Raw genomic sequence first — 15,553 nt, 5'->3', positions numbered from 1 at the left:
TTTGTATCTATGAATGCTAGCTCTGTCACTTCTTTAAAAAACTTGGTTGTAAGATTAGCCTTTTTTGTAAATTAAGCTATCAAATAAGTTTTCTAGATACGTTGCAAATAAACAATATCAAGTGTTTGTATTTAAAATAATGTTTAGTCTAGTAAGATAGATTGACCCATTGGCATAACCACCATCCTTAAGATACCCATAACTTTTGTTGCTTTTATTAAACTAAACACATCCATCAAATTACTTTGGTAGCTCAACTATTCCAAAATCAAACATAAAATTTGAGGTCAAAGTTCCTTTCTATGAACCAGGTAATTAAGGTAGTCCAGTAAGATTGACACATTTACCATTAAGATGTCGATTGGGGACCACCGTTGAAATATACTCATATTTTATATTCTTATTTAATTATTTATTAATTATGGATAATAACATATTAGTGATAAAATTAAATAATAAGGTAAATAAAATTTTAATTAGATATTAATTATATATTTAATTAATTGAAGGAATTCAATGAATAGTGATAATCATTTTTTCCCTTAAATTTCTCTCACAGTGAAGTAACAAAGAATCACATATACGAAAGTATGGATATCAAAAAACTTGATTTTGCATAAATGAATTGGATCTGACCCGTCTATTGTCTTGAATATGTTAAATCATTTGAGATTTTCACATGTACTTTTATAATTCTCCTCACTGACTTAAAACGGATGGTGATTTTACTTTAACCACCAACCGTTGATGTAAGTCTTAAAATCAATAGATTTTATTAGAACTTATTATTTGCATCAAGTTATATAATAATAATAATAATAATAATAATAATAATATATTTCTTTATTATGCTTATTTTATAAAATTAAGAATAGAGTTTCTAGAATAATTAACTTTTTTGATAAAATATAATGGAATACTTTAGTGAGGTTGTAGGGGTGAGGCGAGGGACACACTCTTGGATTTTTACCTACGCCCTTGCATTAGTTCAAATGATCTCATTTTGGTTCAAGCATCCTTTCTCTAGACATGTTGCCTATATTAGATTTAATTATTAGATTTAATTCATATTTAAGTTTGTTAGATATTAGATTTAAATATTAGATTTGATTCATATTTAAGTTTGTTAGAGGCTTATAAATAGGGTGTCAATCATTGTAACTTTTAATCATGTTTTGTAGCCGTCATTCTTAATAGAATATTCATCTTTTATTCTACCTTTGCACCAACAATTGGTATCAGAGCTCCGGTTCGGATTCATTGGGAAACACGGGAAACACGAGTGAACGTGAGGTCTTGTGTGTTTGGTTTTGATTCTTAGATTCGTGTTGAATCTTGAACAAAATCTGATCAGAATTTTGATTCTGTGGGTTGGGAAACACTGTGTGAGAAATCTGAGTGTACTGTGCAAGGTAGAAAGATGAACGGAAACGGTAACATGAACACCAAACTTCCAGTATTTGACGGTAAAAACTGGAATCGTTGGATGATCCAAATGCGTGTACTGTTCGGTGCTCAAGATGTTCTAGATCTTGTCACTGATGGTTATGTTCCGGTAGCAGCAGATGCGACGGATGAACAGAAAAACGCGCAGAAGGAAGTAAGGAAGAAGGATCAGAAAGCATTGTTCTTCATTCATCAATGTGTTGATGTAAATGTGTTTGAGAAGATTGCAGATTCAACGACAGCAAAGGCTGCGTGGGACACACTGGTTAGATGTTATGGTGGTGACGCATCAGTGAAGAAGGTGAAGCTTCAGTCCTTGAGAAAGCAATATGAGAATCTCAACATGAAGAATAATGAGAAAGTTTCTGAATACATCTCCAGAGTGATTCTGATCACTAATGAGATGAAAGCGTGTGGAGAAACTCTTTCTGAAGAAACAATCATGGAGAAGGTATTGAGATCCCTTACCTGTCAATTTGATTACATTGTGGTAGCAATAGAACATTCCAAAGATCTGAGCACCATGAGAATTGAAGAGCTGCAGAGCAGTCTAGAAGCGCAAGAGTTGCGTTTGACTGAGAGAACTTCTGAAAGGGAAGTAGAGCAGCAGGCTCTGAAAGCAACTTCTGATAGGAGGTATCAGAAGCAGTCAGAAGCCAGGAGAAGATCTGATGGTAGTCAGAAGTCAGAAAGCTCAACCCTTGATAGACAAAAGAATGCTCAGAAGGGAAAAGAGAAGTATGACAAGAAGAAAATCCAATGTTACTGCTGTAAGAAGTTTGGTCACTTTGCTAGAGACTGTTGGTCAAACAAGGAGAGAAAATCAGAAGAAGCAAATATAGCCAGAAGTTCTGATGACGATATAGCCAGAAGTTCTGATGACGAATCTGTGCTATTGATGGCCTCTGAATCTGATGATATGGATCTGATAGACTGGTGGTATATGGACACTGGCTGTTCAAATCATCTTACTGGAAACAAGAAATGGCTGGTTGACTTTGACTCTGAAAAGAGGACAAAGATCAGATGTGCTGATGACAAATATCTTAATGCAGAAGGTATGGGAAATGTCAGAGTGATTCTGAACAATGGGAAAACAGCATTGATTCAGAACGTGTGGTATGTACCTGGCATCAGAAGCAATCTGATGAGTGTGGGACAATTAATTGAGAAAGGTTTTTCAGTTACCATGAAAGACAATCTTCTGAAGTTGTATGACTGCAATCAGAAGTTGATTATGGAGTCAGAACAGGGAAGGAATAGAACATTCAAGGTGAATGTCAGAACTGCAGACTCAGAATGTCTTAGTGCAACAAGTGCTGAGAAGGAGAGTGAGCTGTGGCACAGAAGATTTGGTCATTTGAATTTCAGAAGCTTAAAACATCTGAATTCAAAGAAGTTGGTACATGGAATTCCTGCAATTAAGAAGCCTGAAAAGTCATGCAAAGTTTGCATGGAAGGAAAACAACCACGATTGCCATTTGCGTCAGAAACTGCTCCAAGAGCAAAACATGCCTTGGGAGTTGTACATTCTGATGTGTGTGGTCCATTTCCAGTAGCATCGATTGGAGGGAATAAATACTTTGTGTTATTTGTTGATGAATTCACAAGAATGACATGGGTATCCCTTATTAAGTTTAAACACGAGGTGTTTGATGAATTCAAGAAGTTCAGAATGAAGGCTGAGAATCAGAGTGGTCAGAAGTTGAAGATTCTTAGAACTGACGGTGGAGGTGAGTATAACTCCAAAGAATTCCAGAAATTCTGTGAGGAGAATGGAATTGAGCATGAGGTTACTGCTCCTTATACCCCTCAACACAATGGTCTTGCTGAAAGAAGAAACCGCACTTTGCTTGATATGGTGAGAAGCATGCTAAAGGAGAAGAAACTTCCTCAGAAGCTCTGGGGAGAAGCTGTTGCCACTGCAACGTATGTACTCAACCGATGTCCTACGAAGAAGTTGAAGGAAATAGTTCCAATACAGAAGTGGACTGGAGATAAGCAAAGTGTTAGTCATCTGAAGGTGTTTGGTTCTGTTTGCTATAAACATGTTCCAGAAGCCAGAAGACAGAAGCTGGATGATAGAAGCAAAGTGATGATTCTGATAGGGTACCACAGTACAGGTGCATACAAGCTCTATTGTCCAGAAACCAATAAAATTGAATTCAGCAGAGATGTGATTGTGAAGGAATCAGAAGTTTGGAATTGGGATAAGTCTCAATCTGATTCTGATGTTAGAACTTCTGAAGAAAGGTCAGAGTTCAGAATTTCTGAGGTTGGAGTAAATTCTGACGTTGATTCTGACTCTGATAGTGATGTTCCAGACTCTGATGTTCCAGACTCTGATGTTGCAGACTCTGATGTTTCAGACTCTGATGATCCTGACTCTGATGGTAATCCAGATTCTGGTGGCAATTCAGACTTTGGAAATATGCCAGACCCTGAAGATGGTCAAAGCTCTGGAGGAAGTCAACCATCTGAAGGTAGAAACTCTGAAGTTGAAGACTCTGAACAAGTTCAGAGACCACAAAGAGTCAGAAACATCCCCAGAAGATATGCAGAATTTGACATGCTGCAAGACACTGAAGTAGACTCTGAAAGAGAAGTTATTCAGTGTGCCATGTTAGTAGACTCTAAACTCATAAGTACAGAAGAGGCTCTTAAGCAGAAGCTCTGGCTGAAGGCCATGAAAGAAGAACTTGATGCTATAGAGAGGAACAAGACTTGGAAGCTGACTGAACTTCCAAAAGACAAGAAAGCCATCAGCGTCAGATGGGTTTTCAAGCAGAAGTTAAAGCCAGATGGTTCAATTGGCAAACATAAAGCAAGGTTGGTAGCCAGAGGATTTCTACAGAAACCTGGGCTGGATTACTCTGAAGTGTTTGCACCTGTAGCAAGACATGAAACAATCAGAATGGTGATTGCAATAGCTGCTAACAGGAATTGGCCTCTGATGCATTTAGATGTAAAATCTGCATTTCTGAACGGTCCATTAGAAGAAGAAGTTTACGTGTCACAACCTCCTGGATTTGTGAAAAAGAATCAGGAAGGGATGGTGTACAGATTATACAAAGCTCTATATGGATTGAAACAAGCGCCCAGAGCTTGGAATAAGAAGATTGATTCTTTTTTCAAGAAGCAAGGCTTTCAGAAATGTGAGATGGAGTACGGTGTCTATGTTCAGCATACTTCTGAAGGAAATATGACTCTGGTATGCTTATATGTTGATGATATACTGCTGACTGGAAGTTCTGAACAGGAGATAGCCAAGTTCAAGAAAGTTCTGATGAATGAATTCGAAATGACTGATCTAGGCAAAATGACATACTTTCTAGGGATGGAGTTCAGATACTCTGAGAAAGGTATTATTTTGCATCAGCTCAAGTATGAATTAGAACTTCTGAAGAGATTTGATCTGAAGAATTGTAAGATTGCTGTTACTGCATGCCAAGCTGTGTGGATTCTGAATCTATTGCAGGATCTGAAGATTAAAGTAAACAAACCTCTGAAGCTGATGATTGACAACAAGTCTGCAAACAATCTTGCCAGAAACCCAGTGTTGCATGGGAGAAGCAAGCACATTGAGACCAAGTATCATTTTCTGAGACATCAAGTTCAGAGGGGAGTGTTAGAAGTTGTACACTGCAGCACTCAGAAGCAGTTGGCAGATGTTCTGACGAAAGCTATCAAGACTGATCAATTTCTCAGATTAAGGGATGGAATTGGTGTTACAAGTTTTGATGGAATATGAATTAAGGGATGGTATTAGATTTAATTATTAGATTTAATTCATATTTAAGTTTGTTAGATATTAGATTTAAATATTAGATTTGATTCATATTTAAGTTTGTTAGAGGCTTATAAATAGGGTGTCAATCATTGTAACTTTTAATCATGTTTTGTAGCCGTCATTCTTAATAGAATATTCATCTTTTATTCTACCTTTGCACCAACAGCCTAAGTCTCCAAATTTCCCGTCCATGACGTGCGATCGTGTGTATATCGTCTAATGGGTCAACACACGCTACACAGGAAGTCACATGATTTAATCGCACCTCCGAGTTTTCATGAAAACAACCACTCATGCGTAGAGTGGTTGCTGAATGATAGGGGATTCAGGTCAGTCCTGTGGGCTATAATACATTACTATTATCATGCTAAATGTAACCAATCTCTAACATACAAAAGAACTATATATACAGAGTTTCTCACTTCATTGTGTGGGCTAACTATAATCCTTAACCAACCCCAAAAGCCTCTGAAAACCCTTACCTGATGGAGGTTGTCACACTCATTATACTTTTATCTAGATTCGTCTTTGAGGGTGTGCGAGACGATCTACAACCTAGAGCCTCATATTTTTTCATGATTAAGTTTGTAGAAAGAAGGGGCTTCCATACACATATTTCATGGTTAAAAGGGCCCTTTAAAAAATTCATGATTCAACTGAAGTTAACTCAGTTTCTTATATAGGGTCACTCAAAAGTTTGAGACGACTATACTTTTATCAAGTACATAAAATATTAAGTGTAACTTAATCGTGTGATCTCATTAAACATAAGAAATTATTGTTGTCATAGTGATAAGGGTGTATAACTCCATTTGACATGAAACCACTATGAATCATAAATATGGAGTAAAAACATTGATTGTAATAGGATGATCATAAATATGCTTGATGGGTACTCTAAAAATTATATTGAGGGACATGAGTGAGCTAGATGGAATAAATCCATCTTGCATGACACGATGTACTTAAGTGGAATGCGAAAATAGTAAGGTATGATGCTAAATGGACTTGTTCAAGTTGCAGCCCATACAAGCGGTTTTATAAACAAAACCATTATGCTGAAGTATTTATGACTTGATAAAACCCGATTTGTGAAACTCAAGTCGCACATTATCCCTCAAATTCTTCATTCATAACAACTATAATTTTTATTAAAGGGACTATTTTCTTATTGACTAATTAGAGGCAGGATCATTTCTCTAGATTATGCATCAATGGTTAATCGTCACAAAAGATAATCATTCTATCACTGATCATGTTCATTCGTAAGGATCAACTTAAGGGAAATATGTTATTTTTCGCTGTGTATTTTAAGCACGCACTACTACAAAAAGTATATACAACAACACCCATTTTACCACGGTCCTTTGAAGGACCATGGTGACATCTCTAAACTCATGCGCCAATATTTTATTTTATTTTTTAATTAAAATTATTAACATATTACCACGTTAGTTAGTCCAACGGTGGTGATATAATCAAACTTTCATGGGTTCAAATCTCAGCGCCAACGAATAATTAATTTCTTTAACATTTTAGTCGCGTCTTTCTTTTAGATTTATTTTTAAATAAAAAATAAATATGAATCATTACGGTTGTTCAAATCAACCGTAATCATAGATTTTTCATTTTGTTTTAAAGTTTTTAAAAGGTTAAAAACTAGCGCTTCTTTTTAAAATTTCATTAAGTAAATTATATATCACAACGGTTGAGGTAACTGACAGTGGTGATATCCTTTATTCGTTTGTCAAATAACACAGCTAACTAGCTTGTCTCTTTAGTTACCATTTTTCCATTGAGAAACGAAACTAGACGATTTAAACCCTAACATTCATCTTTCATCGTTCATCGATTATTAACGAAAAGACACACGATTTAAACCCTAACATTCATCGTTCATCATTTATTTTGATTACATTTAATCATAGAATTAAAGTACATTAAATTATTAAATTATTAAACTGACATCTATATTAAATATTATTCATAACATTTCCTTTGGATCAGGGATGGAGGGACATATACCACTATGGGGGCATATGCCCCCACTATATTAAAAAAAAACAGTAATTTTTATTTTTAATTATTCAAAAGATCAATCCAAAAGTCTGCATGGCCAATCCGATGAGTTGCGTCTATTTTAACAATTCTACTGTATAAATAATCTCCTAGAATATATGTATTTAATATTTTGAAAAATTAAACATTATTTTATTTAATTTCTATCTTTTCTAACATTAGTTAACAAGACTATTTAAAGCATGAAAAACTAGTTTCACAAAAAGAACATATAATTCTATAAAATATAAAATAAATTTATCTTCTCCTTGAATCTCTCATTCGTTTTTTACGAAAACTAACCTTATCTAATTGAATTATAAAATTCGAATTATAAAATATAGAATATTTGATATTCATAGAGCATGCCAGATTTGAAAAAAAAAAAGAATTTCAAAGATGAAACTTTAGTTATAATAATAATAATGAAGCTTTTATAACTTCTCAAAAAACTTTCCCTTTTACAAAAAACTTCTCATTCCAATCTCTGGACGAAGTTTTTATAACTAATATAATTCTATCAAAGAATAAGGTTCGATTATAACACGCACATTTTTCATTTCTGCATATTTTAATAGACTTCGATCCAAAATATCACATCTATGTTGTATTAATGATCTAGTGATATTATTTGGTTGATGGGTCAAGTTTACACCCAATACTTTTGTACTTTCATTTTTATTTATTATATTTTTTTTGAGATATTTTTCCCAAACTATTTTTTATTTATTAATTTTATCAAAAAAAACTATATTTTTAATTTTTAATTATTTAAAAGATCAATCCAAATATCTGCGTGACTGACGAGATGAGTTGGGTCTATTTTATAAATAATCTCCTAGAATGTATGTATTTAATTTTTGAAAACTTAAACATTACTTTATTTAATTTCTATCTTTTGTAACATTTGGTTAACAAGACTATTTAAGCTTGAAAAACTAGTTTCACAAAAAGAAAATATAATTCTACAAAATATGAAATAGATTTATTTTGTTCTTGAATCTCTCATGATGCAGTTTTAACGAAAACTACCTATAAGATTGGGCACGCGAGATTTCAAAGATGAATCCCTAGTAATAATAGGGAACCTGATATTTTGCCCTAAATAAGAAACTTCTCAAATCAAGCTTTTCACCTTCCGCTTCTTCTCCAAAATCTATTGTTGATATTGTTTCCTGTAAACCTAACATTTTTTCTAGCTTCTACTTCAAATCTTAGAATATATCCTAATTCTGATTGTGTGTTCTTTATAGATTGCAGCAGCAACAATGGACAGTGACTTGCCTTATTCTATTTTATCCTTTATCTTTTCCAAGTTATCTTTTAAGGATCGTGTCAAAACTTCCCTATTGTCCAAGCACTGGCTTCACGAATGGAGATTTTCATCAACAACACACCTCAATTTTGATCTCTATAACACACTGGCAACAGACAAATCTCAATTTACAGCAAGATTGGATCAGTTCATGCTTCATTATCAACACGCTACAATCAGTTCAATTCGAGTAAAATTTCCATTGGGTGATGAACACAGGGATGTGATTGATAGATTGATTTCTGAAGGGATTGCTAAGGGTGTTAAACATATTCAACTATTATTCTCACATCAAACTAATCATACTAATTTAAATTTGGAATTTAAGCCTTATAGATTTCCCTTTACTCTCTTATCTAACACTGATTCTCTAACCTATCTGCACCTAGAGAACTGCCTCTTAGTAGCATCTATGGATTTCTCTGGATTGAAGAATCTCACAACTCTTGTGTTGCAACAAATCGTTGTGAAACAGGATCTACTTGAGAGCCTGTTATCCAACTGCATCCATCTCGCAGACTTCACACTTGATAACTGCGAGTTATGTTATTATTTTAAAATAATTACTCCAACATTGGTTCATTTGAAAATTGTTAACTGTCGCTGTATCTTTATGACTGAAATATACATTACTACTTCAAAGTTGCGTCGTTTGAACATGATTGATTGCGGCTCTGAGATATCAGCTCCGTATATGATATATATTGATGCTAAGAATCTCTCGTCTTTTGAATATAGTGGTGTCATCACTAGGAAATTTTCTGTTATGGCACCAAAGTTATTGGAGATTTTTTTGAATGCTTCTGTAAAACACAAATACAGTGGTCATACTACAACAACACCAAAGTTATTGAAGGTTTTTTGGAATGCAGCCGTAAGAGAGGAAAATCGTCAAATTAAAGATTATGTCAGTTTTGAATTTTGAAAATTGTTTTTTGTCTATCAAATTTATGTCTTGGAAAAATCAGTTTAATTGTAGTTTCTATGATTCGTTTTTTTCTCCTTTAAATTGTTTTAGGAGCTAGTGGAGGTTACAACATCATTGTTGTATGTGGGTTTGAGTACCCCTTGTACTCAGTTTATTTGAATGAAATTATTTCTTAACTATAAAAAATTACAACTAATCATGTGTCATTTATAGGTGAGTAATTCAAAACCCATCTATGTTAGTTGATTGTTATAATTGCTATATAGGTTGTCAATCTTGAAGCATAATTCATCAATTAAAATTTATAAAAAAAATTTGCTTGTTTGTTTGAGTTTCCAAAAGAAAAGATTAAATATTATTCACCCAATGGTTTTGCCAGCTCAACTTTATATCCTACCAACAACAAAAAGTGACACATTTGCTATAGTTTATTGATTCATAGATTGATTTTAGTTTACTATACACATTTGCATCTTATCCTTTTATGGAATACTGTTCGATATTACATGTTTTAATAACTAAATGGTACACTTCTCATGCAAAGATTGTGATTTTGGCTAAATGGTATATTTTCTCTTTTTTCTTCTTCTTCGAAGTTATTGAATGGGGAGGGAAAATGTGATGCGTGTTATAATAAGGGTGCATCAGGATAAAACTATCTGAATGTGATATTTATTTTGTTTTCTTCTACCTCTTTCTTATCCCTTTCTTACTTTTAAAATATCCAAACCTAGTCTAATAAGCAATTTCCCATTTTAAATCCGTACAAAAAGTAAAAAAAAATGAAGATACATGGCCCAATCATGATGGAAGAAACGCACGCATGCCAGAAGTATGTCGTGGTGAGCGGTGGAGCTTCATGTTTATTTCCTCCCAACGGAGTTTTGGCCCCCCTATAGGTTGCGGCTAAGAACGGAGTCGTGTATGGAAAATAGTTGTTGATAGACAGACTAAATTGACTCATTTAATACAGATTAAGATAAGTTTCTCATTATAGAGGTTCGCTGAGATATGCATTAGTACTATTTAGAAGCTACATGGCATTCCGTCGAGTATAGTTTCCGACAGAGATCCGAGTTGACTTCCAGATTTTGGGAGAGCTTACAAGAAGCTCTGGGTACTAGACTGAGGTTGAGTTCTTCCTATCCTCTACATATCGATGGTCAGACTGAGAGGACTATCCAGTCTCTGGAGGATTTGTTGAGGTCTTGTGTCTTGGAGCATGACGGTGCTTGGGATAGTTACTTACCACAGATTGAGTTCACATACATTAACAATTATCATTTTAGTATCGGCATGACACCTTTTAAGGCTTTATATGGTAGAAGGTGTATGACCCCCTTATGTTGGTATGATTCTGGAGAGAGTGATGTACTTGGACCTGAGATTGTACAGTAGACGATTAAGAAAGTCAAAATGATCTAAGAAAAGATGAAGGCATCTCAAATTAGGTAGAAAAATTATCACGACAAGCGAAGGAAGGATCTTGAGTTTCAAGAAGGTGATCATGTTTTTCTGAGAGTCACTCATTTGACTGGTGTTAGTCGTGCTCTAAAGTCTAAGAAGCTTACTCCTCGCTTCATTGGACCAAATTAGATTACTCAGAGGATTGGAGTTGTTGCCTACCGCGTGACTTTGTCCCATCTCTCTCGAACCTACATGATATTTTCCATGTGTCACAACTCCGAAAGCATATTCATGATTTGTTTCACGTAATTCAGATGGATAATGTGAAAGTTCAGGATAATTTGACTATTGAGACATCACTCATTCAAATTGAGGATATAAAAGTGAAGCAACTACGTGGAAAAGAGATTGTTCTTGTAAAGGTTGTTTGGAGAGAACCTGCTGCAGGTAGTATGACTTGGGAGCTGGAGAGCCGGATGAAGGAATCTTATCCATGTCATGCCCCAAAATATGCCCTACCATTTTCACTTTGCATCTGGCTTATAACCTTTAACTCATCTACTCACATTCATCCAAAAAGTCATTTCATTGATAAATATACAATTACATTACAAATCATTACATAAAAAAAATACATTTTTTACCTACGGTTGACTTTGGTCAACTATTGAATTTTTGGTCCTACTATTTTTTGCACAAGTCTTCTCCTAGTGGTGCATCATTTCTTCAAAGCTTCCCCTTATCATTGATATCATGCCTTGCCAAAATCCACCCTAAGCATGTCTTGCCAAAGCCAATACCAAGCACAAGGTCATCCATGCACCAATGGAGAAAGCATCATAATACATCAGCAAAATCATTTGTACACATACAACTCCAACATCCTTCAAACACATTGCATCCATATTTTAAAATAAAAGATTAACTTTATTCAATTAACTCCATTTAAGCAACTAACTCATTTAACCATTTACATCAGAACATACATTAGCCTGTGTGTTTTAGTTTGAAAAAGAAAAGATTAAATCCTATTCACCCAATGGTTGTGCCAGCTCAACTTTATATCCTACCAACAACAAAAAGTGTCACATTTACTATAGTTTATTGATTCATAGGTTGATTTTAGTTTACTATACACATTTACATCTTATCCTTTTATGGAATACTGTTCGATATTACATGTTTTAATAACTAAATGGTACACTTCTCATGCAAAGATTGTGATTTTGGCTAAATGGTATATTTTCTCTTTTTTCTTCTTTGAAGTTATTGAATGGGGAGGGAAAGTGTGATGCGTGTTATAATAAGGGTGCATCAGGATAAAACTATCCGAATATGATATTTATTTTGTTTTCTTCTACCTCTTTCTTATCCCTTTCTTGCTTTTAAAATGTCCAAACCTAGTCTAATGAGCAATTTTCGATTTGTAATCCGTACAAAAAGTATAAAAAAAAGTGAAGATACATGGCAAAATCATGATGGAAGAAACACACACATGCGAGAAGCATGCGGTGGTGAACGACGGAGCTTGGTGTTTATTTTCTCTCAGCCGAGTTTTGAATTTCGACGTTGGAAAAGGATATATTGTTTTCGACGAAGAGTTGAGAAGGCATAGTCCAAGAAGACTTTTGTTGAAGAAGGTTTGGTCTGAGACTTAGAAATATTCTTGGATTCAGATTCACTTTTCGACGAAGTTGTCCGTTTGGAGTCGCGTTCGGCGAGCGTGATTAAGTGTCATAGCCGTTTTTTTTTGCCTAATTTGTTTCTTGAGAAGACACGTAGAAAATAATGAGTAGCGAAGTCCATGCAAGCGAGAACGTGTCATCTTTTGGAGAAGAGATCGTTCGTTATCGTTATTTTCGATTGATTATAAATAAGAGTCTTAGTGATTAGGATTCGCGTGTTCCATTTTATACAAAAACTCACATATTACTCAAAGTATTTGTGTTATTGAGAAACGAGTTCTTGAGTCACTACGCCAAATAAGGGAAAAGAGGACGCTTTTTTTGGCCTATAACAGCGCTTTAAAGCGCCCTCTAATCTGGCGCTGGCATAGGTAAAGAGAGCGCTTTTTTTCCTGGTGAAAGCGCTCTCTAAAGTGGCTCTTTAAGCCCTTTAAGGGCCACTTTAGAGGGCGCTTTTTAAAGAAAGCGCCCTCTAAAGTGGAAACTTTTAAGGGTTTAGAGGGCACTTTTACTGGAAAGCGCCCTCTAAAGTGGAAATTTTAAGGGTTTAGAGGGCGCTTTTACTGGAAAGCGCCCTCTAAAGTGGAAAGTTAAAGGGTTTAGAGGGCGCTTATTTTGGAAAGCGCCCTCTAAAGTGGGTGGTTATTAAATTTTTTTTTTTAAAAAGCGCTATTTTTTTTTTTAATTTTAGACAACCTGTATATTGAAGCAGTACACCTAAAACTGTATAATTTGAAGCTCTTTTTCACACATTGCATTCAACAAGCCTTATATACAACAATCCATACATATACAACAATCCACTGATATATAATCGTTTAACTTCTAAAGATTCTAAATATACAGCCAATTCATAACTTAAAAAGAAATAAAACTAAGTAGCAAAAGCATCTTTGAGATGTATGTTTTTTTTGCTAGCCACAGTCTTCTTAGCAACAACCTCTTTTTGTTCAATATCAATAGCATGAACCTAAAATATCATAAAATTAGTTAGGTGAAGTATAAGATCAAGAATTAACATTTTCTATGAATAAATATCATATAATTGTGTTTATACCTTTTTTTTTATGCAACTGACTCGATTTGCTGTAATAAAAGCCATTTTACCTGTAATAAAGAAAACAATTAAAATCATTTGACCTGTACCTTTTTCACTAAGTTCTCTTTCTTTTCTTGGTTGGAATATGTTCTACATGTCTCTTAACAACACAGACGGTTGGATTGATCCAAATACCCTCATTATGATCATTTCTAATATATGAATCATTTGATATATTATTCTCATCTTGATCATTTCTGGTAAACGATTCAATCTCAACATCAATATCACCTTGATCTCCAGTGTTTTCATCAATTACTTTGTTGGAAAAAAGAACTATAGACCATTTCGTACTTTTCGGATCATTGACATAGAACACTTGTCTAGCTTGAGAGGCTAGAATAAAAGACTCATCTTTGTATCCCACCCTATTAAGATCCACTTGCAAAAATCCTGACTTATCCATTCGAATGCCGTTATTATTTTCAACCCACTTGCAACCAAATATAGGAATCTGAAACTTCTCATAATCAAACACCCAAATGCGCTCGATAACACCAAAATACGACAGATTTGCAAATTTGGGGTTTAAGTCCTTCACACTTGATATGTGCATTGCTTCAGCTATCACGGTGACACCACTATTCTGCATAGTACTTTTATCATCTTGTTCTTTGGTATAAAATGTGTATCCATTAATCGCGTATGCGCTATAAGAAAAAACATGGAAACTTGGACCATATGCTAAGCATCTCAACCTTTCTGTTATTAAAGCGGGATCTGAATAATACTTTGAATAAATATGATCCTTAAACCAAGGTATAAAACATCGATTGTGCTCTCGTACTATCCAATTTTCATTTCTATTGGGATTTAAACCTCGGAGAACATCCTTGTGAATTTCAACATACGGCTCAACCTCATTCTCATTGTGCAGAACATACAAATGCACTTGATCCCGTTCGACCCTTGATACTGCCACGATTTTATTTCCAATTAGATTTTTTCCTTCTTTCTTTTCGACAAGCTGAGACTTGGGGAGTCCGATTGACTGAACATTAGACAAATATTCAGTACAAAACTCAATCGCTTCTTCAACAATGTATCTTTCAACCATACAACCTTCTGGTCGACTTCGGTTCTTCACGTACCCTTTTAATATTTTCATATAACGTTCAACAGGGTACGCACATCCAATCTGTTTTATCTTCACAAGCAGGACACGCACATTGACCTTTTATGCTATACCCTGATAGATTTCCGTATGCTGGAAAATCATTAATTGTGCCAAACAACATCGCCCTCAAGTTGAAACTTTCTTTCCTATATCCATCATAAACCTCCACACCGGTCTCCCACAAAATCTTTAAATCTTCGATTAAGGGCTTCAAGTACACGTCTATGTCATTCCCTGGTTGTTTAGGTCCAGAAATCAACATAGACAACATCATGTACTTATGCTTCATACATAGCCATGGAGGTAGGTTATAAATCATAATAATCACAGGCCATGTACTGTGTGAGATACTCTGGATACCGTGTGGGTTCATTCCATCAGTAGATAATGCCAAGCGAAGGTTTCTTGATTCTTCTCCAAATTCAGGATAATCATTATCAATTTTCAACCACTGTGGTGAATCTGCCGGATGTCGATACTTTCCATCTATAATTCTTTCATCTGCATGCCAGGTCAAGTGTCTTGAATCGGTTTCACTACGAAACATGCGTCTAAATCTCGGAATAACAGTAAAATACCACAAGACTTTTGCTGGAGACAACTTGTTCTTATATCGCGAGACACCGCATTTAGGACACTCATTTAACGATGCATACTCATTTCGAAACAAAACGCAATCGTTTGGACATGCATGTATCTTATCATAGC

General features: G+C 34.8%; 1 protein-coding gene across 1 annotated transcript; it reads left to right on the top strand.

Annotated features, from left to right (window-relative positions):
• Positions 1–8,562: 8,562 nt before the first annotated feature.
• On the top strand, positions 8,563–9,534 carry LOC127082584 (FBD-associated F-box protein At1g66320-like). Its single transcript, XM_051022816.1, has one exon. The coding sequence runs from the start codon at positions 8,563–8,565 to the stop codon at positions 9,532–9,534; it is 972 nt and encodes a 323-aa protein (XP_050878773.1).
• Positions 9,535–15,553: the final 6,019 nt, after the last annotated feature.

This window comes from Lathyrus oleraceus, chromosome 5, assembly GCF_024323335.1.
Source record: "Lathyrus oleraceus cultivar Zhongwan6 chromosome 5, CAAS_Psat_ZW6_1.0, whole genome shotgun sequence".
Classification (NCBI taxonomy): domain Eukaryota; kingdom Viridiplantae; phylum Streptophyta; class Magnoliopsida; order Fabales; family Fabaceae; genus Lathyrus; species Lathyrus oleraceus.
Note: the sequence above shows the minus strand (reverse complement) of the source record. Positions and strands in the feature narration are given on the sequence as shown.

Coding starts and splice junctions, on each gene's coding strand:
- LOC127082584 (XM_051022816.1), top strand. CDS start 8,563: ATGGACAGTGACTTGCCTTATTCTATTTTATCCTTTATCTTTTCCAAG.